General features: G+C 36.1%; 1 protein-coding gene across 1 annotated transcript in view; it reads left to right on the top strand.

Moving 5' to 3' along the window:
* LOC121407838 (CMP-N-acetylneuraminate-beta-galactosamide-alpha-2,3-sialyltransferase 2-like) overlaps positions 1-22,726 on the top strand; it is a 36,700-nt gene extending 13,974 nt beyond the window's left edge. Inside the window, exons 2-6 of the mRNA XM_041599069.1 lie at positions 13,869-14,059; positions 17,286-17,465; positions 18,509-18,554; positions 19,879-19,998; positions 21,864-22,726. Coding sequence (XP_041455003.1) covers positions 13,869-14,059; positions 17,286-17,465; positions 18,509-18,554; positions 19,879-19,998; positions 21,864-22,046 — 720 coding nt within the window. The 3' untranslated portion in view covers positions 22,047-22,726. The remainder of the gene's footprint in view (positions 1-13,868; positions 14,060-17,285; positions 17,466-18,508; positions 18,555-19,878; positions 19,999-21,863) is intronic.
* Positions 22,727-23,289: the final 563 nt, after the last annotated feature.

Genomic DNA, 23,289 nt, shown 5'->3' with positions numbered 1-23,289 from the left:
ACAACGATTACTTCCTCTCTGAACATGTGGAATTAGCATTGTTTATTCAGTCAAGTTGGTCCTTATAGTCAAATCTGCAAAAAATGAAATATTTTATAATTCAATTAATAAACAAGAGAAATAGTGAGTGATGGACATCATCGACTGACTCATTTGCATGTCACTGAGTTATGCATATCACTGTTTTGTTAAAAATAAGCGAAACTTTAAAATGCCAAAACTTTCTTATTTTACATCCGATTTTGATGAAATTTTCAGCGAAATGCTAGTTTGATTTTTCTCTTTTTTATTCAGATCCACATTTTTCTGGGTGGACTTGACCTTTAAAGCCAGGGTTACACCAAAGCCGAATTCTCCCGAATAAATTCGAACCGATTCTAGCCGGCTTCGGCCCTATTCGGATGGTTTCGGTGGATTCGAATATTCCCGAATCTTTCCTGAATTTTCTCGCATCCGTGGAGGGAGAACCGAGTACTCCCGAAACAACCCGAATACGTTTATTCGGATGGATTCGCAGCTAATTCGGTTCCATTGACAGTCATACCAGCCAAACCGACCGATGGTATGACATTGATAATAACGTTACAGCTTCGGTCGGCCAGTAATCGGTTCCGCCGTTATGAAAGATAACATTGATAAGGTCGAGTCAGATTTGGTTCTCTGTGTGTTTGTGCGGGGTTGTGCTGCTGAAGACACCAAACCCGTGCACATCCGAGTCCATTTCAAAGGGATGGTCCGGGCTGCAAATATGTATATCTGAATAAATAGAGTAAAATTCGCAGAGCAAAATGCTGAAAATATCATCAAAATCGGATTACAAATAACGAAGTTATTGAATTTTAAAGTTTATCAATATTTTGTGAAAACAGTTATATGCACATCGTCATGAATATTCATTAGTTGGGCTGATGATGTCACATCACCACTTTCATTTTTCTTATGTTATTACATGAAATCATAAATGTTTCATTTTTTTCATACATGTGTAAATGATGTGTCTCCATTATGATGAAATAAGTTGCGGCAATAAATAACTAATGCACTTAATCATTTGTCAATCCAATTGTTTTAGTTCTTGGTAGAATTTTTTTTTAATAAACCAAATTTCATATGATAAAATACAAAAGAACGATTGGCATCATCAGCCCACCTTATGAATATTCATAAAAACATGTCTAGAACTGTTTCACCGGAATAATGCAAATGTTTAAAATTAAATAACTCCGTTATTTGTTATCCGAGTTTGATCCAATTTTCAGCATTTTGCTTTGTGAATTTTACTCTATTTAATGAGATATGAATATCTTCAGCCTGGACAATCCCTCTAAACAGTTAAAGGGTCATATTTGACGGAAAAGGTCATCACCAGCCCCACAGCCTAATTTGGGTTGGGGTTGTCAGGATACCCCTTTAGATTTTTAAACTCATCACGCAAACATAAGTCAAAATCAGACAAGTGGCAGCGATATTGACCATGAATTTATGTATAATGCTTGCACATAGATTCCGCAAACAAAGTTTGACTGCATTAAAATAATGGATCTTATCATAAAACGGCACGACCTGATGGTTTGTGTGTTATTTTGACTGTTTGAAAGGCTATAATTATTCCGAGTCCACAAATTTTACTATAAGAAATCATAACTAAGGCTCAGAGATTCCATGAAAAATAAACTTGGAAGTTATTTGATCCATCATTGTACAAAATCGAATAACAATTACGTTTGTTCACATGGAGTTCAGCAATATTAACGCTTGAAAATGAAGTTTTAAGTGTTCCATCATCAGATCATTGGCCTGATATTTGCTCTTAACAGGGATTTGTAATTGTTAGTGAGACCCCTGCTCTAAACAAAGCATGAAACTGGCAGCCATGATGAAGAAACATTCATCCTTACTCGGTTTACATCATTACTGAATAAATAAAAAACTGGTTTGAATACATATAGTATCTTATAATTATTGATGTTATCATCATCACTTTACGACTCAGATGCACTGTACAAGAGAATAAGACCAGATTAAAACTCTTAAATTAAGAACACTTATTGGTATCGGGTTTTTTTTATTCATGATAGCGGTATATTGACCATGGTTGTTTGCTAATTGGTATAGGCTGATAAAGTTATAGGCTTATCTTTTCTGTATGGGATCAAAATTATTTACAATATCGAACAAGGCTTATTTACTTCTCAAATATAATTATGACGTCAAGGAAAGGAAATTACTACCCTAATTTCATTTTTTAATGTTTTTTTGTCATTCGATTTTCATGAAACATTGAGTGTTTGCTCATTGTATTTTGCACTGTTGATTCAGCTAAACACAATTACTGTGGCTGAACTTGGCCTTTAATGACCCCATATAGCAAACCTGCTTAATCGTTTATCATTAAGTTGTCAGTGTTGTATTAAAGGGAGAGGTCACATGATTATGAGAGATCGTGTGATGACAAGGAGCGTACAACTTTCCACCCCTACTTAAACCCTACTAAAGAAAAGGGAAAATATTATATTTGAGTAATTTCAATATTTCATCCAAATATTAATTGTGCGTTCCTAGAAAAAAATTGTGTTTCACGAAAATGAGGTCTGGGAGCCGTTTCATAAAGCTGTTTGTAAGTTATGACCGAGTTAAAGAACGACTGGTGATCCTTCCTTGTAGTAAATGATGATCACCATAATCATCGGTGATATGATTATTTAGCGCATGAGAATGGTTCACCAGTCGTTGCAGCTTTATGAAACCCCCACCTGATAATGCGAATTGATTCATTATTTACTATTAATATGTAAGCCATAATCTGGGATCTTGCCAAAAAAGTTTTGGTATCGTTTAGAACAAGAACATTGTCGTTTTGCTGTTGTTCCGATCCTATATATGCTGTGAGCTGAAAATGTGTCTTTAACATGCTAACCATGCTAATGAGGTATAATTAGGTCTAGTGTTCAAAATAATACCAAGAGCTCGGTCGTTGTGGCTGTCGGTCAACGAGCAGAAAAGAACATCTGGAAATATCACGACGATGATGATCATGATGGTATCGAACAACTGACATTAATATGGACCAGGGTCCCGAAACACAAAGGTTAGCGATTGATCGTATACGCTTGATTTTTACGATTGATTGTACATTGTAGTCAGTGGAATCGATCGTAGAAAATGTTCTACGATCATTGCTAAGCTTTGTGTTACGGGCCCCAGGTTTAACGTGTCACTAACAATCAACGCTCGTTATTTTTCCTGAAAATTTCACTTTTTACATGTCTCAATAATTTTTGCCACTAGCATGTACATCTTTTCAAGTATTCATGCATGGGGGCTGAGTATTATTTAAAAAAAACTAGCTATATCAATGAATAACCCATTTGGGTACAGGTATTGTTGGCCTTTTCAGATCTCACCCGTCTTATTGTTGATGATGTTGCATGTCAAACCCTTTGGAATAATCCAAAAATTAAAATGAATAATAATGTAACGTTTTCAAGTCTTGGTGTGCTAAGGGGGTGCGTTTTGTTAATTATATTGGGAACAGATTGAAAATTTATCTCATATTTTGATGTTCAACGCAAATGCATGTGCATTGTGCAAGTCATTTTTCTTCTATAGAATGGCCTGTGCAATGCTATTCGATATGGTTTCAATTATATATTATACCAAGAGTTATAGAACCTACATGTATTATTCCAGAAGCACTATTTTTGATAAAGTAAAAAAAAAAGTTGTGCTCATAATTATTAACAATATTTTTTTGAAGTATAAGTTGTAGGAATGTTAAAGTCTCACCAGATGGAAACAAACGTTTGACTTTGACAACTCTGCATAGAGGTTTTACTACTATATAGTGCGTATCCAAAAAAAAAAACGGGACAGTTTTGAAAAGTCTATAAAAAATTTGTTTCAAATCATTATATCTACATTTTTATGTTAATAGATGCTCTGAGATCTTATCTTTGAAATGCCATTTAAAAAAATAAATTTTGTTCACGCTTGAGTGAACACGGGACGTTTTTGTCGGGGGTTCAAAAGAGGCTTACGCCAAAATGGCAGAAATGAGAGATCTGATGATTAGACTTTTGGCTAATCAGCAGACTTCCTCTTAATCTTTTCATTATCTTTGCCATAATTTTCGAAGTATGCTGTCAAATTTCATTTACAAATTTATTCATTTACCTGAAGTATTTTGTTTTTCATCTAAACTTCTTTTACCTTTGATTTTGTCATAAGTAAGAAAATTTTTTTTTGTTGTTGAAAAGAAGACTTTTTGTCAACCCAAGTAAGAAGATTTGCATTATTGATTGGGAGAATTTGTAATTTATAATTTTTTATTATGTTATGGTACCTATAAAAGACATAAATCCTATTTTCAAGGGGTTATTGAATCCTTCACCAAGTTTAATTATGTGCTTGACAGGACAAACAGGAAAGGATTCATATCTTTCAATGGCAATGGTGTATTGAGTCAATTTTGAAGGAGCAAGATATGGCAGATCGGGTAAAATGTATTAAAAAGTTGTGAAGCGAGCAAGCAAACGTTTCCACTTTTTTATTAAAATATCAAATTTTGTGATTTTGACATAATATTCAGATGATGATATTTTCTTTTCCACTTTTTTCTTGGTCATGATTTTCTTTTTTTGGGGGGGGGAGCACCCCGAGACCCCACCCATCAGTATGCCACTGTTGAAAGGCACCATAACTTTTGTAGCACGCAATGAAAGGATTTGAAAAAACACGCTCTCCCATACTTCGGTAAAAAAAAATGTTCTTGCATAAAGAAGGAATATTCAAAGCTAAAAGAGAACATATTAAAAAGGAACAACAGAAATATTCAAGCAAATAAGTAAATTTGGAAATGAATTTTGACCGCATAATTCGAAAATTATGGCAAAGATAATGAAAAAGATTAAGAGGAAGTCTGTTGATTAGCAAGAACTCCGATCATCATATTCATCATTTTATGCCATTCTGACGCAAGCCTCCTTTTTAACCCAGACAAAAACATTCCGTGTTCGCTCAAGCATGAACGAAACTAAATTATTTTAATGGTATTTGAAGGATAAGACTTTAGAGCACCTATTGACACCAAAATATAGAGATCATAATTTGAAACAAAAATTTTATAGACTTTTCAAATCTGTCCCGGTTTTTTTGATACGCACTGTATAGCCTACCTTTTTTTATTCAATTGCTGATGTAAACATGAGGTGGTTTCAGTTAAAAAAAGTGAATAGAATTATTTTATGAAAGATGCTTTGTAAGGATTTGATTTTGTTATAACAATAAAGAAACTATTATGCATATTTTTTTTCTTGTGCCCACATAAACGAAATATGGTCACAACTTGAAATTTTGATTCCTCGTAATAATTTACATATCAAAACTTCAAACCAGAATAAACCATTCGGATTTTATGGAAACAATAACGTCAGAAAAGAAATTTTTGCAGCTAAACGCAAACACTGTTCCCCGGTTTTCGACCAGATTTTGTCTGAAATAAGATCTTATTATGGTAAGAAAAAAATATATATGCAACAAATCTGAAAGAAAATAAATTCATAAAAAGGTGGTCAGCTTTTACATTTACAACTTTTACTCTCTCATATACCATTCTCTGTATAATATACATATAGTACTTGTATGGATTAATTTTTCCTTTGCACTTTGGTTTCTACAAATTTCATGACAATTTCATGGAATATTGTACATATTTGAATTTTATGTCATGTACTGTGTTAATCATTCAATGATTATGTACTATTGAAAAATACGTATTATCTTGATTTTCAATAAAGGAACCATGTGAAAGGGTTAAAAAATTAAGAAAAAAAAAATCGTTTTTTTTAAAGGGGGCTGGCTCTGAGTTGAAAAACCTCCGGTCTTGCGCTCTTGAGAATGAGTCGACGCTCAATCTATATATGTGATTTTTTTATAGCAAAAAAATGTTTACTGAAATCGCAGCAAACACTCGCGTGAATTTATGCCGAGAAAACAACTGTGTAATCGTTTTCGATTCTTTATTCGATTTACTTGTATAATATTAACCCAGGTGCCTATGATAATAAATCAATTATGGTATTACTAGCACCTGGAGTGAGTGTGTGTGTATGAGGGGGGGGTCTGCGACTCCAGACAAGTTGATGAATAACAGAATAATGAAAAAAAATAATACGGCAAGTTGGTGGGTTAATGCATGAGTTTTCAATATTGAAATGAAATTTTTGTTCTCTTTTCGTTCTGATGACGATTAAAGGTTGTTTTTGTGTTTCCTTATCCTTTTTGCTAACGATGATAAAGTTCACCCACTAAGCATGATATTTCCTCTTGGATCATGTCCGTTCAGAATGCTGAACGGACAAGTCTTTACAAATTTTCAAGAATAGCCGAAAAAATTGTTTTCTATTTATGACGGAGAAGGAAAAATTTATTACCTGTCCAATATAAGCCTGAGTCTACAACTTACAAGTGAATGCAGGCGAAGTGACCCAGGACTAAGTCCAGTTTAATTTCTTATGAAAACGGGTCTCCATCTTGTGTTTTTTGCGTCGATTCATCATGGTATTTGGTATCATCTGAAGTATATGATTATTTTTTTTTATTGATATTTGCGGGGTGGTTAACGAATATGTTTCTAATAAAATGAGAAAGAGAGAGGGAGCTCATGAGTTGCATGTCTTTGATCACCTCAGAAAATTAAAACGTCCGTTATTCTTAATCGAAATGAGCTGCTTACCACCAGTGCATGGTATATCATGGAAAAAGACTGCGCCAGGGGAAAGGGGTGAAATTTAGTCCCTCCAAATTCCGATGCTATTGGCTCTATTTGTTTATCAGTTTTTTTTTACAAACCGTTCTGAGCGTTTTTGTGCCCCTTTGCCCTCTAGATTTACCACTACTGCTCGCACATTCCCTTCTACTTTAGAAACCATATTTGTATCCGACTGGACTTCCCCTTCATGCAATGAAAATTATAATATTACAGGAAACAGAATACATTAGTTGGAGGTGAAAAGATGTTTGATCTTCGAAGAAAATAACAAGCAACCCCCCCCCACACACACATGCATATTCATTGCTATGTCAGGTATGTATGCGGAGGTTGATCTGGGTGCCTAATCAGCATGTGCGATCGCCTTTGACGCCCTCAATTTCGCAATAATTCTTGACAGACTTCGAGACTATACCCCGCCCTCGTTTAAGATACCTTATTCTTCTGACTCGATTCGATTCCAGCCCACCCCTTCCCTCGTAAGAGAGATCTTTAACGTTATGTTTTCTGATGAATTTGATGAAAATCAAATTTCACTGAGAATTAATCTCGTTCCCAAATTCTCTTTAATAAAGAATGAACATGTAGCCGACTAGATAAAGGGTTCAATCCCTTTTTGTATTCAATTAAGCCTTTCGGTATCTGTTTTTTAAATGAAATAAATAATATTTTCATTACCAAATTCCTAGACTTTATTTCTGGTTCTCTCTCTCTTCATACCATCTGGTTAAGATGAGTGTGTGGGGGAGATGTGGGTGTGTGTGTGTGAGGGGGTGTGGGTGGATGAGTATGTGAGAGGGTATGTGTGTGTGTGTGGGGGGGTAATATATTATTGCGATTTTATGGTATTTTATTTTTGTTATGGGTTGGCCTCATACCAGGTATCTTCCTTTTCAGCCATTCCCTTCCTCATTTTCTTTAATTTACCTGTTGTACACTGTCATACATTGTCTATTTTATTATGTATTTTTTATTTGATCTCTTGAGGAGAAATAGATAGAAATAGATGACACTTGAAACATAGGTTTAATATGAATCAATTGTAACAAATGTCCTCCGAGCCAACACTTGCCATTGCTGATGGGGCATAATTTATACACCTTTCATGAATGTGTGTTTTGGTACACATTATTCTCAATCCTGTTAATGTAAAAAGACTTGACGAGTCCAAATAGTAAAACAAATCAAAGCTGAACATACGGTTGAAACGAATCACATAGCGAAAAAAAAATGGATTCAAAAATCTTTCTCATAAAATGATGAGGTTAGTTAGCCCTCTCAGCAACAGTCGATATCTTTGTTTGTCTAATTGGAAGGATTCTTGCGCCAATATTCACGAGTGTCAATATTTGTACCAATGTTGTAGTCAAGGCTCAAACCTCCAAGGCCAAGGCCAAGGCCAAGGCTTTAATACCCAAGGCCAAGGCTTCAATAACCAAGGCTGATGCCAAGGCATGGAAACCCAAGGCCAAGGCCAAGGCCTGAAACCTCAAGGCCAAGGCCAAGGCCAAGGCATTTCAATTGTACAATATATGGAAAAAAAAAATTAGACAACAATGCTTAGGCGGCATACATGACACACAGGACCAAATGTATAAAAGGTGTGAGCGAGCAAAATTTTTGACCCTTGTACATTTAAAACGAAAATAATTTCATGATAGATCCTGTAGAGTTAGACATAAAAACATTTGATTATTGTTCTAGGCGATTCACATTGCAATAATTATTATTACCAAGGTGATCTGATCCTGGCATGCCCATTCTCAACATATATCTTTCTCCTCTACCTGGTACAGGGGAGGCAGAATGTATTTGGGGGGGGAGGTCAAAGCCAAAAATGCACTTACAATATAAGTCAAAATGAGAATTTTGGTGCAGTTCAGCAAAGCTTTTTTAAGTGATTTATAATTGATAAGACAGGTATTTTGATTTAGGCTTTAATTTCCCGCTATAGAAAGCATAGCAAGCAAGTGGTTTTGAAAAAAAAATCAACTTTGAAGTTGTAAAACTCGATTTTGGGTCAATTATGGTGCTAATCACTGTTAAAAGGGCATCCTTGCAAGATGCTGTAATAAGATGCCTGTAATAAGAAATGAAATTTAAATATTTCGAGCTGTTTTCGTAATCATGAAAAAGGTGTGCAACTTACTAAACAAATTAATGCGAGCACAAAACACAAGCTGAAATTTTTACTGACCAGAAAAGGAAGCTGTTCTGGACTGCATTTAGTGACTCATAAATAGGATACATAACTCACCAATCAAACAATGCGAGCGCAAAGCGCGAGCTCAAAAATTTGTAATATTCCGACCTAAAAACTAGACATTCTAAGCATTTTTTGGGGTGTAAATTGAATGCGAACCTTACTTAACAATAATTTATGCAAGCACAATCCAAAATTTGTTGATTTTGAAACCTAAAATTTTGCTCTGTATGCCATGCTTGGCCCCTCAAAATTTTTGGCTCATCATGCCATTGATGCCATAGCCTATTTGGAAATGACGAAATTGAAGTTTGTGTTCAAGTTTACCGAATCTTTTCAGAATATCATTAAGACTTAAAACATTCTTGTTGGTCAAAGAAAATAATACAAGGAAAACCTAATGGAATAGAAATCAACCTTGTTATCATTCTTTAGAGTAAGCTATTTTTAAAGTATGAAAATTGTTGTCAAAATTGCAGTCAGATCTGTCAGAATTATTCCTGTCATAAAATCACTATAATCAGTGGCGTACCGTGGGTCACGGCATTGGGGGCACCAGCAAAAACTTGGAACTGCCTAGTGAGCTCGCGAAGCACGCCCAGTTGCCAGGTATACTGACCTAATAGAGATATTTTTATAAGGACAGTGCCAATGTACGGACATGTATCTCGCTAGTCAAATAATGCGAGCGCGAAGCGCGAGCTTAAAATTTTTGATATTCAAACCTAAAAAGGGACATTACAATCAATCTTTTGTAATCATGATACGTACCTGTCTCGCTAAATAATGCGAGCGCGAAGCGCGAACTAAAATTTTTGTAAATATTGACCCCAAACAGGAAGATTTTAAGGACTATATTTTAGGAATCTTTAATCTATTAAGATTATACACATCTCACCATAGTCATCTAATGGTAGTGCCAATAAGCACTTGCTGATTTTGTTAGAATTACATATAAACATGCACATAAAGCACTTGTAATCATGATTAACATACCCATCTCACTAATCAAATCTTGCGAGCGCGAAGCGCGAGCTGAAAATTTAGGAAATTCAGACCTGAAGAGGGGCATTTTGAGGCTTGTTTGTAGGAATTCAAGAAGACCTTATGCAGTTCACTTACCAAATGATGCGAGCGCAAAGCGCGAGCAGAAAATTTTTGATATTCAGATCAGAAAACAGAAAAAGGGACATTTTAAGGACTCATTCTAGGAATTGATGGAGAGCAGACATATTTCACCAATCCACTACTGCGAACGTAAGCACGGACAGGAAATGTTTTATATTAAGACCTTAAAATGGGACAATCACTTAAAGTATTCATGAAAAAAAAGCATACTATTGTACATGTAAAAGAATAACTCGAAGTGCGAGGAAATATATTTGGTAGTTTGGTGTATATTGACTTGAAAACGGGAGGTTTTAGTATAACAGGATTATATATCTCGGTAAACAGACAATGGGAGCACCAGGAACAATGAAGACATATATGCCCTGAGCCAATTATGTTTCATTTATATGAAAAAAATGTTTCTTATGTAATGTAACATAACATAATTATAACATTATAATGAACATTAATGTTTTCTTTCCCACTACGTTTCTCTTCCTTTCTCCCTCTTTTCCTCTTTTTTTTTAGTCAGCCGATGGGGGGGGGGGCACGTGCCCCCATGCCCCCCTGTAGTTACGCCACTGACTATAATCCTAATCATAATTATTATTATCATTATTATTGATATTGTCATTATCCTTATTAGTCATGATTACATCATACTGTATTACCAATAAATAATATTAATTTTCATCACTTCTCTTTGTTACATAATTATGTGATGATAATTGCAATTGATGGCACTGCTAAGTACACTTACTGCTTCTGCTGCTGCTGACTGGTAGTATTTAGTGTCATTAGATGTACAGAACAATCGAAACATCTGTAATTACTTTTATAAAACAAATGAAAGTACAAAATACAAAATGCCTTGAAAAAGCCTTGAAAATGCCTTGAAAATGCCTTGAAATTTCAAGGCTCAAAATCCTCAAGGCCAAGGCCAAGGCTTGAATGTTCAAGGCCAAGGCTTTGAAAAAATAGGCCTTAAGGCCAAGGCCGAGCATCAAGGCACTACAACACTGATTTGTACCACATCGCGACCAACGCAGCATCGTACACAATGAGTCGTACCAATTTGCTCTTATTCATGAATATTGGTACAAATGATTGACACCCGTCTGTTAATTCATGACGAAAAATCCTCGAGAAGGCGTGATTGTGAATATCGGTTTTCGTGACCGTTCAAGAGCGATATCGCGAATTATTATTCATACAGACAATTTTAGAGCCCAAATACAAGTGTTATTTTGTTGGTGCACTCGACCCACTTAAAAAGTTTGTTGAACTCGCCTAATATTTTTTCCGAGGTGACACAATATTGAAAATATTGGACGACTAGAAGGGGAATTCCCGAAGTGTACGCACCACTCATCGCGCGCGCATGCAGTTTTCAATGGCAAATGCGCACTGTGTGTGGAACTGTGACTGCAGAGTGATGAACAATTCCTATTAAATTTTTTTTCTACAGAGGCTGCAGTAAATCTCTAAATGCAGAGAAAACCAACAACTGTTAGGAAGTTTGGAGTTATATTCGCTTTAATTTCATTTTATCCTATAATAATTTGAATATATTTTAGAAATTGAGGCACAGGAAATACTATTTTTTTGCATGATAAATCGAGTGCGTAGCGTTAGGACCCCTTCTACATCGGGCGGCGAAATTAAGAGGTTTTCGAAAAACACGACGGGATTTTCGTATTAGTGAGTTTTGTGATATTTTCTACTTGGTTAATGATCTTTAGAATGTTTGCCACAAATTAGTGAAATATAATTTGTTGAAATATTAAAATTGGGACAGTTTTTATTGTTTGAAAACAAAGTGCGTAGCTTTAGGTCCCCCCATCATACAGCAGAGTCAGAGTCTCAGGGCGGGAGGGTAAGTTAAAAATTATTTGCTAAAATTCTCTGTATGAATAATAATCATAATACTGGATGTCCCATTTTTCGGTCAATACAAGGAAATATAGGACTCGCTTTGCAAAATATTGGACTCGTCTTCGACTCGTCCAATATTTATGCAAAGCTCGTCCAATATTTCCTTGTATTAACCTCAAGGCCATCCAATATTATATAATTAAAGCTGAATATGTTTTATTAGTTTTCTTTCGGTGCCTTTGGAGTATAAGCAAAGTCTTTTACAATTTTGTATTTTCTCACCCATCCTTATTCTGCACAAGTCTGCATAATTGCTCTGAATTTACCTGGCACAAAACAAGTACCCGGGTTTTCCTGGCCGGGTAACACTGTAAAAAATATTGGATAAAAATGCTCCATGAGGGTAATTATATTGTGTCCAACCAACATTGGGCATTTCTTTGGGGCATTTTTATTAATCCAGTGTGATGACAATTTTGCACATTTTAAAGTAATTGCTGCTTATCTTTTTTTACCTTACTGGCCAATATGCTCCCCGCATTGGGTAAAATATTGGCCCAAATCAGTTGGACAAATAAATACCGTCGTGATGGTTAAAATTTTACCCAATATTTTTTTACAGTGTACCCTTACAAATATCTGAAATGAATAAAAAAAGAACAATTCCATGAATTCTAAGTTCATGCACATGGGGAAACAATGGGAAAGTAGATCGATTGTGTTTAGATAAGGAAAGCCGTTTTTTAGACTCGATAACTTGTTTTCACCTTATACTGTAATGTTTTATTTCAAAAGTTAGCCAAATTATTTTCACCCGGTGGCATAATGGGCCCAAAAATGAGAGAGAGAGAGAGAATATGGGGTCGCGAGTGAGTGAAAATTTTGTACTTGATAAAAAGTCAAATCTAACTTTGTAATATATTTTGACAAAAGTCAAGAAATAATATATTAGAAATAATTATTTCACACTTTTTAATTTTCTTTTGTTGTTCTTGGTTGTGGAAAATGGTGTAATTTTCGTGGGGAAGTGCCCACATCCCCCATCTAATCACCATCTATTCACCAGTGACCTATACTTCCATTTCCGTCCCTACTCCGAGTTGCACATGCAGGCCCTATGATTGATGAGATTCCGCATTTATGAACGATTACACTCTTAAAAATGTTTTGCAAGATACTGTCCACACAATAATTGGTTGAGATCAACTTTATTAATTTCAGGGTAGTTTTAAACGTGTGCTTTGGGTGACAACTACACAGTATTGGTTGAAAACTACCCAGTGTTGGATACATTTTTTAACCAATTGTTGTGTGGACAGCATATACTGTAAAAATGAAGTGTTAATTAAGTACTTACAGTGCTTGTAGTGACTGCACTACGAGTGCTGATTTTTATAGTTGAAATTTTAATCAGCACTCGTAGTGCTGTCACTTCATTTTTTCTACAGTGATATAATTATGTTGCCCAACATTTTAAGAGTGTCGATTACAATATAGAGCCGAGTCAGAATATTTTGTTGACCATGTATTTATTTTTTTGCAATATTGATAGAGATAATGACGATCATACGCGGCGGTGGGGTTTTGTTGTTACAATAATTTCTGAATGTTCTGTTTCTCTGTTCTGTTTATGGTAACTCCCATAGGAACTCGGTAGGTTTTTGCTGGTAAACGCCAACCTGGTAGATAACCAATTACACAGGAATTTTTTTACGTTTTTTTTTTTTATACATTTTTAAGTTAATCAGGCAAAGTTACAGTAACTGTAAGAGGAGACAGTTACATATCGAGGATTAGAACTCATAACCTTATGATCATGAGTCCAATGCTCTAACCACCAGACCATAGCTACACGACCCGATGTGCGTTTCATAAAGATGACATCCTTTTCTATATTTCTTTTTGTTATAGCGTTTACAAAGTCACGTGGACAAGGATTACCTCGGCGCCCTCGACAAGGCATTCAAGGTTATCCCCAACCCCGAAAGGTTTCTGAAACGCAACAGATCACGATGCCTCCGTTGTGCCGTGGTCGGGAACTCAGGCAATCTGAAAAACAGCAGCTACGGGACCCTCATCGACACGCACGATGCAGTCGTAAGGTTGGTAAAAATTTCCATTACAATAACAGATCATGCCATGCTGAGATAACGCTTCTGCCAGTTCTATTAGTACATCGTTTTCGAGCAAAAAAAAGCCGTTTTGAAACATGTTGATAGTCTGTAAGAATAAGACTGTATGTTGCCAAACAACTGTTTGTTATTTGCTAAATATTAACACAATTTTAACAATCAAAGCCGTTTTGAAACATGTTTATAGTCTACACGAATAAGACTATAATTATGTTGCCAAGTAACACATTTTTAACAATCAAAACCGTTTTTGAAGCATGTTTATAGTTGATAACACTAAGACTATAATTATGTTGCCAAACGACTTTTTGTTATTTGCTAAATACGGGGCTAAATATTAACACATTTTTAACAATCAAATATGGTAACCCATGTGACATGATATAGCATATCAACCATGGTAGTCCAGCTAGAACCTATACAAGGATTGAAAGAAGAGGCAGAGAGAGTGGATAATTTTTAACCAAAATGTCTTGGTCAACAAATGTTTTTATTTCTGAAGAGAGCATAGCACTTTTCAGAAGGCTATAAGCATTGATGGCACATTTTGATGGGGAGGGGCGTACAGTCTGTGACCCCTTGATCCGGGTCTGATGAAAGAATAGTGAGTTCGGGTGTGACATAAAGATAACCATGTACTAAACATTGAATAGCTATCTGTACTGAAATAACTCCGAAGCAATACATAGTTGCTGCAGCGAATTAAAAAAAAAATGAGAGTCGTAGTGACTATTCGAAGGGGGAGGGGCAGTGAAGGGGAATCCAGGCATGGATCTCTACTTCATGATACAGCTTTGTGCGTAGTGATGTACTGGAAATGAAATTGGAAATGCGCAAGGAAACGAAGCGAGCACGGAAAGAAAATGAAAAAAAAAGTATTTCATAATCCGCTGGATTATAAACGAAGTCTGTGAAAAGTCACGATGTTATCAAATAAATTTGTTTAGCTAAAAACACCAAGGTACCAAAATTATAGTTTCAAGAGGATTGTGAAACACAGAACACAAAACACATCACTGGAAAGGCATCGATTTGCATCTGCCACTCCCGACGCAGGTAATTTATATGAGTAAAACAAATTATATCTGAGGGGATATATGAATAACTTCAGCATCATATCCCATAGAACCAGTTTATTGAAGGTTGGATAACAAATACCATTGAGAACTCCATACGAACGATTTTTAGACCTTCGTAAGATTCTCTTCAGAAAGCCATACGAAACCTGCGTTTCCAGACCGTTCGTAAGCTCCAATTAAGCTAGATAGTCTTGTCCAAGATTTTGTTATTGTCGTACGAAACTCTCTCTTCGTAAGGCGGTTATATGAACGTTGTAAGAATGTCGTAAGAATCATACAAGATTTTTTAGGATCGAGAGGCAATTCTAGAAGCCTTAAATTATTACGATGACCGTGACTGTCAGGTGGCGCGGAACTGGGGGGCTGGGGGCTTCAGCCCCCCTTCCCCACTTTTTTCCAAAACCGTGTACAAAAACGTAAAAATGACCATATATTTGTGATTGTTAGCATGGTCAGCCCTCCCACTTTTTGGCTCCCCCCCCCCCCCCCCACTTTGAAAACCGTTCCGCGGCCCCTGGCTGTTACGGCGTTCGTAAGAACGCCTTACGAATTTAGAGTTTTACGGCTCCGATGACTATTGGCGTTAAGGATTGCAAAGGAATCGTGAGAAATAGAAGTACACATTTTGTGACACTGTAAAGCAAATCTCCTTAGGAATGCCTTGAGAGTGCCAAGAGTTTCACATGTAACCATCTTGCCTTTCTTACGACAACTTAAATCGTAGAATGGCCGTAAGTCTGACGAAAAAAATAATTCAAGGCATTCTTTCAAAAATCGTACAAATTCAGGGGCCATAAAAAATACAATGGCCCCTGAATTTGTACGATTTTTGAAAGAATGCCTTGAATTATTTTTTTCGTCAGACTTACGGCCATTCTACGATTTAAGTTTAATAAATTTAATAAATTTAATAAATTTAACACATTTCATGTAAAACTTAATAACTTAACACGTTTATCGAAATTGGCTTCAAAAGCAAAAAAACGACCACAAACTTTTGATTATTAGAGAGGCCAAAACCTTTAAACGCCATTATCTCGGAATGGCCAAAAGCAGTTAAGGCCCTTTTGGCATAAGGCCGACGGTATATTCGAAACAAATCGTTTCGTTTCTCAAGAAGGTCTTAAGTTGTTACTTGTGCTAGATGTATTTCTTTCAATTTGTACACATACTCTTCTGCTTACATTGTATCTATTGTAAAAGCAATTCTCAATACGTGCTTCGAAACTTATTTTACATTGTATGTGTAGCTAAATTTCGAAAATAAATTGAAACTAAATATTTGCCCCGATCTACAAATAACGATCTCCAGAATTCGTACGAACAGTGAGATTGACGAATGCATCGTTCGTTCGAACCTTTGAGACTGACTATACACCATAACTTCACGAAATACTTGCTTTATAAAAAAATGTTTTTAGGCAACTAAGCAATTAATCTATGGGGGAACATTTCCATCTCATGGAAATTCTTGAGTCTTTTTGACTGATGAAACGTGGAATTTCAGGGATTGTACCCCTGTGAATAATATTTACATTTCTGGATCCCGTAACACAGAGGTTTACGGTTGATTGCAAATATGAAGCAACGATTCTGATTGGTTCCTGGTCAGTGTTGTGAACAAAATGCGTATGCAAAGATGATCTTGATTGGGCAATTGCTACTGAGTGATTGATTGCGAACTACTTATTGTGAAGAGGTCCTGGATTCCCCTTGTGACCTCGGGATCAGAGATCTAAAGGTCAAGCTCACAATACGTGTGTCTGGAAAAAAAAGATTTGTCAAATCAATGACGGAGGAAGAAGGAAGGGTAAGGGGGGGGGGGGGTGATGTAAAAAAAATGTGGAATGGTAAGTCAGCGGCGAGCAGGTGGGAGGCGGCGACGATATCATGTCCGAGCATCATGTTACGAAAATATGATATTTTGTAACATTATTGAAATCATTGTTATTATTATTATTATGTACGGTGATATTTTTTTCAATAAAAGTCAACTCCATTTGCTTTTTTTTTTTTGGGGGGGGGATTATTGTATTGAACTATTGGAAGCACTTTAATACTCTCCTCACTTTTTCTCTTTATATGTTTATTTCCTTTCCTTTTTTTTCATGGTGTAGAATCAATCGGGCAAAGGTGAAAGGCTTTGAAAAGGACGTGGGGAAGAAAGATACATATCGATTGATGTACCCAGAAAGCTTCACAGACATCACCCCAGAGACAACCTTTGTTTTGCTCGGCTTCAAGGTGTTAGATCTGAATTGGGCCCGAAGTGCAATTACGACAGGCGAAATCAAAAAGTATGTTTACACGTGACAACGAAGGAGATGATGATGGTGATGATGAAGGTGGTAATGGTGGTGGTGGTGGTGATGATGATGATAATGATGATGGTGATGATGATAATGATGGTGATGATGACGATGATGATGATCGTGATGATGATGATGACTATTACGATTAGGTTGATGATGATGAAAATGATGATGATGATAGCGATGTTAGTAGTAGTAATGGTATTGATAACGAGAATGATGACTCTTTACATAATGAAAATTATAATAGTTATAATGACAAAAATTTACTAATGATAAAAATTATAATTAACATGATTGTAACGATAATGATAACGGCGATGATAATGATAATAGTAATTATTTGGAAATTACGAGCGTAATAGTCATAAAAAATCTAAATTAATGGAAAGACATGTACTATCTCAATCAAAGTAAAAGGAATGATTTTCAAACTCCAAGTTTTCCTTTTTTTCGCCCGAACTAAGTCTTCCCCACTTCTATCACAAAGAGGTCCCCAATGCCCCGTTTATGGCGGGGTTGTTGATTTATGATTGATTGCACTCACTGGCGTTCAGATGGGTGGGCCGTCGGGGGACATTTTTCTAGATATTGTATCAAAATCTATCACAAAATATGATTTTTTTTAATCAAAAGGTATTTTTTTGTCGTTCGATTCGCTCACTCGCAGGTTTAATTTTTACTTTGCCTCATACGCCATGTCTGCACCCCCCCTTTTGGTTCATTACGCTACTGATTTTTTTTTAATGGAAAAAAACTTGATTCCATAAAACTGATCGTTTTATGGAATCAATTGAACAAATCAAATTTAAGACCAATCGCTAGACTTTGTGTTACGAATCCCCAAAATATGATCTCTTAATGCATGATTTCTTTTGCTCAGTCTATGTAGACCAACATGTATACATAATAATGGATCATGGGAGAAAGGTGGTTCCACTCTCCATATTAATTCAATTTGACAATAAGATGGCGCTGTTTTATATTGTATCATTCTTATTGCCTTATATTCTGTTTTATTTTTCCAGAACTTACACCAGCGTAAAAGCAAAAATCAAAGTAGCCCCTTCGAAGGTAAAGTATTTCAAATGCTAGCAACTAATTACAGAGATGTTTAATTCTTATATGTTGGTGTTTGATTATACTCTTATCATTGCGTGGTGTTTCCCTTTTGTAAGTGAATATGTTAGGAATAAAAATATTTAATTTTATGAACAACTAACACCAGGTTATTTTGTTCCTTTCCGGGTGGTACCGTTTTAGAGTAAATGATTTATAATACTGCATGGAAGAGATTTGCCAATCACATTGTGACGATTAATATTATGAGGCTCTACAATTTCCTGTTTCCTGATACTGATTTACCTGATCTATTACCTTAAGGTTTAATGTTAAAGGAAATATGGATTACCTGTGAGCCAGAAATCAAGAGCAAAATACATACCACTTCCACCATCACATAATTGGTTATATATTATGGTTTTATTTTAACAAATCATTAAAATTAATGCTACTGGAAGATTATGATTAATTTCCTTTGGAAAAATCCTGCCTGAAAACAAATAATTCTATTTAAAGATTTTGTGAATAATTTAGATATTTTTTCTTGTAAATTGTGTAAATATGTTCACTAAAAGTGATCGAAATTTTCTGCAACAGTAATAAGTAGAATAAGTACTGAATTTAATGTACAATATTGAGATTTACTTAAATATTTGTTTATTAACTATGATAATGACATCATTTGGGGCTAACCTCGATTAGCATCTTGCTATTATGTTCCAATTACCAAATGTTTTGTTTATATGTGATGTACTATTCCTTGTAATTGTACCTGACAGTGATATTTGGTAATAAATAAATTAAACTTCAAATTCAAATATATGATAGGAGAAGTAATGTGGTGAAATAGAAGGATTTATTACAAACTGACTCAGGGGCATACGCAGGATTTTTCGAGTGGGGGGGGGGGGCATTCGACTGAAAACCTACAACGGAGTGTAGCGTCCGATGGGTGAGGACTAGAGGCGGGGGCGGAGCCAGTGTTTGCCAATAGGAAGGGGCGGAAAAATACTTTTATCCACATTTTCCCAGATCGGCCAATAGAAGAGCAAAAAGCTGGGGTCATTTTAGGCGGAGAAGGGGTAGTCCTAAAAACCGAAGTTTAAGAATGACATGGTATCCCTTTAGGAATAGATAGCGGATGGGGGTTGCAATTCGTCCCCCTTTTCCTGACAATTGTTTTTGCTTAATATTTTACCTTATTTTATTCGGCATATAGTGAGTTTACTAGGAAGCTGTTAGTTCAATAATGCCTTCTTTACTTCAAATGTTTAGATTAATGATTAAGTTGATTATTTCTTAACTCTGGCCATATTTTGTGCCTTAATTTTACCAGATACTTTTCTACAACCCCACTTTGATGCACCATATTCATAAAGAATGGATCGACGGTAAGGGGCGCTATCCATCTTCTGGAACTTTGGCCGTTTTCTTCGCTCTCCAGTTTTGCGATGAGGTAATGCGATTGGTTGGAATAAGTTTGTATTTATTTCCATCGAAAATTGTGTTTAGGCTGTAGCCCTTCACTTCACTTTGGATATCAAAATTAACCTATTCGATTTTTAAAAACTCTTTCTCCCATCTCTCTCTGTACATGTTCCACACTTATAACGTTGACAATTAAGTCCCGGAAGGTACTCGCTGCCCCACATTTGGTTTCTATGAACTAATTTATTCCAAAAGATTTTTAATTCCACTTCCATGCAGAAACCAACTCCCCATCCTCTGAACCGCCCTACTCGCAATCCTAAAATTCTTCCAATCAGTGCAAGATTCTTAAAGATGAGGGACGGCACAAGGATATTTTTAGACAGGTGGATGGGGAAGGGGATGGGAGGGTGGGGGGGGGGGACAAGACAAATTATTAAAGTGACGTCATTTTTTCCTCAAATTGAATATTAATGATTGAACTGTACCTGCAAGGCGATGTAGCCAACACGCCATTCATGTTCTTTTTTAATATGTCCGTCTTCGACTCCTCATCATCATGATCATGATAAATAAAGGTCTTATACTGCCATTTTGGCATGACTGGTCAAAACGAATTACAGCAGTTAAATCCCCATTCCACAGAGAGCAAGACCACAGAAAGACCTTTGAAAGACCATGGATTCTGGTTGATCTTTCAGAGGTCTCTCAATGAACCTACAATGGTCTTTGAGGTCTTACACGAGTCCTGACCAATCTTTCAGTGGTTTCGTGGTCTTCATGGGCTCCAAAACCTTTTTTAAACGGTTCAAAACAGTCTTATAATGGTCTTAGAGGAAAATGGTCTTTCAGTGGTCTTTAAAGGACAAGTCCACCCCAACAAAAACTTGATTTGAATAAAAAGAGAAAAATTCAACAAGCATAACACTAACAATTTCATCAAAATCGGATGTAAAATGAGAAAGTTATGACATTTCAAAGTTTCGCTTCATTTCACAAAAAAAAATATATGAACGAGCCAGCTACATCCAAATGAGAGAGTCGATGATGTCATTCACTCACTATTTCTTTTGTTTTTTATTGTTTGAAATATGAAATATTTTGATTTTCTCGTCATTGTCATGTGAAATGAAGTTTCATTCCTCCCTGAACACGTGGAATTCCATTATTTTAACATTTTGTGGTTCAGGCAAGGAGGTCCTAATCGTCAAATTCGTAAAACTTGAAATATTGTATAATTCAAACAATAAAAAAACAAAAGAAATAATGAATGAGTGACATCATCAACTCTCTCATTTGGATGTAACTGGCTCGTTCATATAACTATTTTGTTAAAAATAAGCGAAACTTTGAAATGTCATAACTTTCTTATTTTACATCCGATTTTGATGAAATCTTCAGCATTGTGCTTGTCTGATTTTTCTCTATTGATTCAAATCAACATTTTTCTGAGGTGGACTTGACCTTTAAGCAGTCTTTCAGCGGTTTTTTGATGAACTTTCAAAGATCTTAATATTCTTTCAATGATCTTTCGGCAATCTCTCAAGAGTTTTGCGGAGATCACTGTAAGACCCATGAGAGATCACTGAAAGATCATTCAAAGATCATTAAAAGACCAGGCAAAGTCCATGGAAAGATTTCTGAAAGATCACTTGTTGCATAAAAGATCTCTGAAAGACCATTGAAAGATCTTTATAGGACTACAGAAATATCCTTCAGTCTTTCAGAGTTCTTTGAGGGTCTTTCTGAGCCTCTCAAAGATGACAAACTTCAGTGATCTTGAAGACCGCTGTAAGACCTCACAAATTTAAAGTCTTTCAGTGGTCTTTCAATGGTCTCCGTTCTATGAGAAAATGATTTTTCATCTTTACATTCATCCTATTCACCTTGCAGGTGAGTGTATTCGGTATGGGAGCGAACAGCAAAGGATATTGGGATCATTACTGGGAGGCCAACGATGGCTCGGGAAACTCGGCCTTCCTCAAGACACACGTTCACAACTCCGACCACGAACTCGAAATCCTCAAGAAACTGGCAGAGGAAAAGATCATCAAGATGTACCAGGGAGTGCGATAACCCATGTGACCTATTTGATGGTATCTGGCTTCCGTCGAATGAAAGGTTACTGTTATGGTAACTTTGCCATCCAGTTGTAACTGCCATGGCAACAATGCTCAACAGCCAATCAGGATCGAGGATTCTGTGAAAAACTACCATTGGTCGGTGTTTCATAAAGCCGTTCGTAAAGTTACGCCTGACTGACTTTACGCGCGACTGGAACATTTTTTAAGGTGCGAAGTCAGTAACATAGTGATATATCATTTAGCGCAAGAAAGGATCACCAGTCATTCGTTATTTACAACGGCTTTGTGAAACACTCACCGGGTGTTTCCATAAACATCACCCACCTTTTATCTGACACCACTTTCCTGACACCCCATTTCCCCCCTTCACTCTTGGCAGTGTTTTCATTCTGTTATTGGCCCCTCTGAAATGAATATTCATCATCAGAAAAAATAATGGGGTTATAATTATGTTATGGACACACCCAATGATATTCCACTTTCATCGTATAACCGTTTGGAAAAAATCGCCTTACTATAATTTATGTGAGAAGCCGTGTTGGTTTGTGTGTCCATAGAAACAAGAAACCATACCACGTCTTCTTGTACTTGTAATCACGTTTCATATTCATCATGTTTCACGTTTATTATCATTAATGTGGCAGGTAGTGTATGAGCCGGGGAAAACACGCGCAGTGTCGCGCACACACAACACAACATACACACCCACTCACTCACCCCCCCCCAAAAAAAAAAATACAGGTGCTGATTTGTATCAAGCTAGTCAAATCTGATATAATTGGAAATCGTACAGACGGTCCAGTTTCATTGTCAGTGGAGGCTAATTTTGTTTCAGTATATTCAGCTGCTAGTTACGAAATGAAGCATATTCTATTTATTTGTTGGTTGCCTGTCATAGCAACACCAAAAAGTGACCAAATTATTATTAAAGTTTGGGCAAACCTTTGCGGACTCATGTGGGTCAGCTCAGGGGAGCGTTTCATCAACATTTTCATCCGACAAGTTACTTGATATTGATTGGCAGAGGAGCACTGTTACTATGGCAACTGTCGGCTTTTCGGATACAAAATCCGACAAGTCTTTTCATGAAACGCTCCCCATGTATGGCCTCGTAAAACAAAAATTTATGATTCCATACACTGTAAAAAATGATGTGCTAATTTAGCAATTACAGTGCTTGTAAAGTGAATGCACTACGAGTGCTGATTTTCTAGGTTAAATTTTTGAACTAGAAA

Source organism: Lytechinus variegatus, chromosome 2 (genome assembly GCF_018143015.1).
Source record: "Lytechinus variegatus isolate NC3 chromosome 2, Lvar_3.0, whole genome shotgun sequence".
In the NCBI taxonomy this organism is placed as follows: Eukaryota; Metazoa; Echinodermata; class Echinoidea; order Temnopleuroida; family Toxopneustidae; genus Lytechinus; species Lytechinus variegatus.
This window is presented reverse-complemented; position numbering and strand designations above follow the sequence as displayed.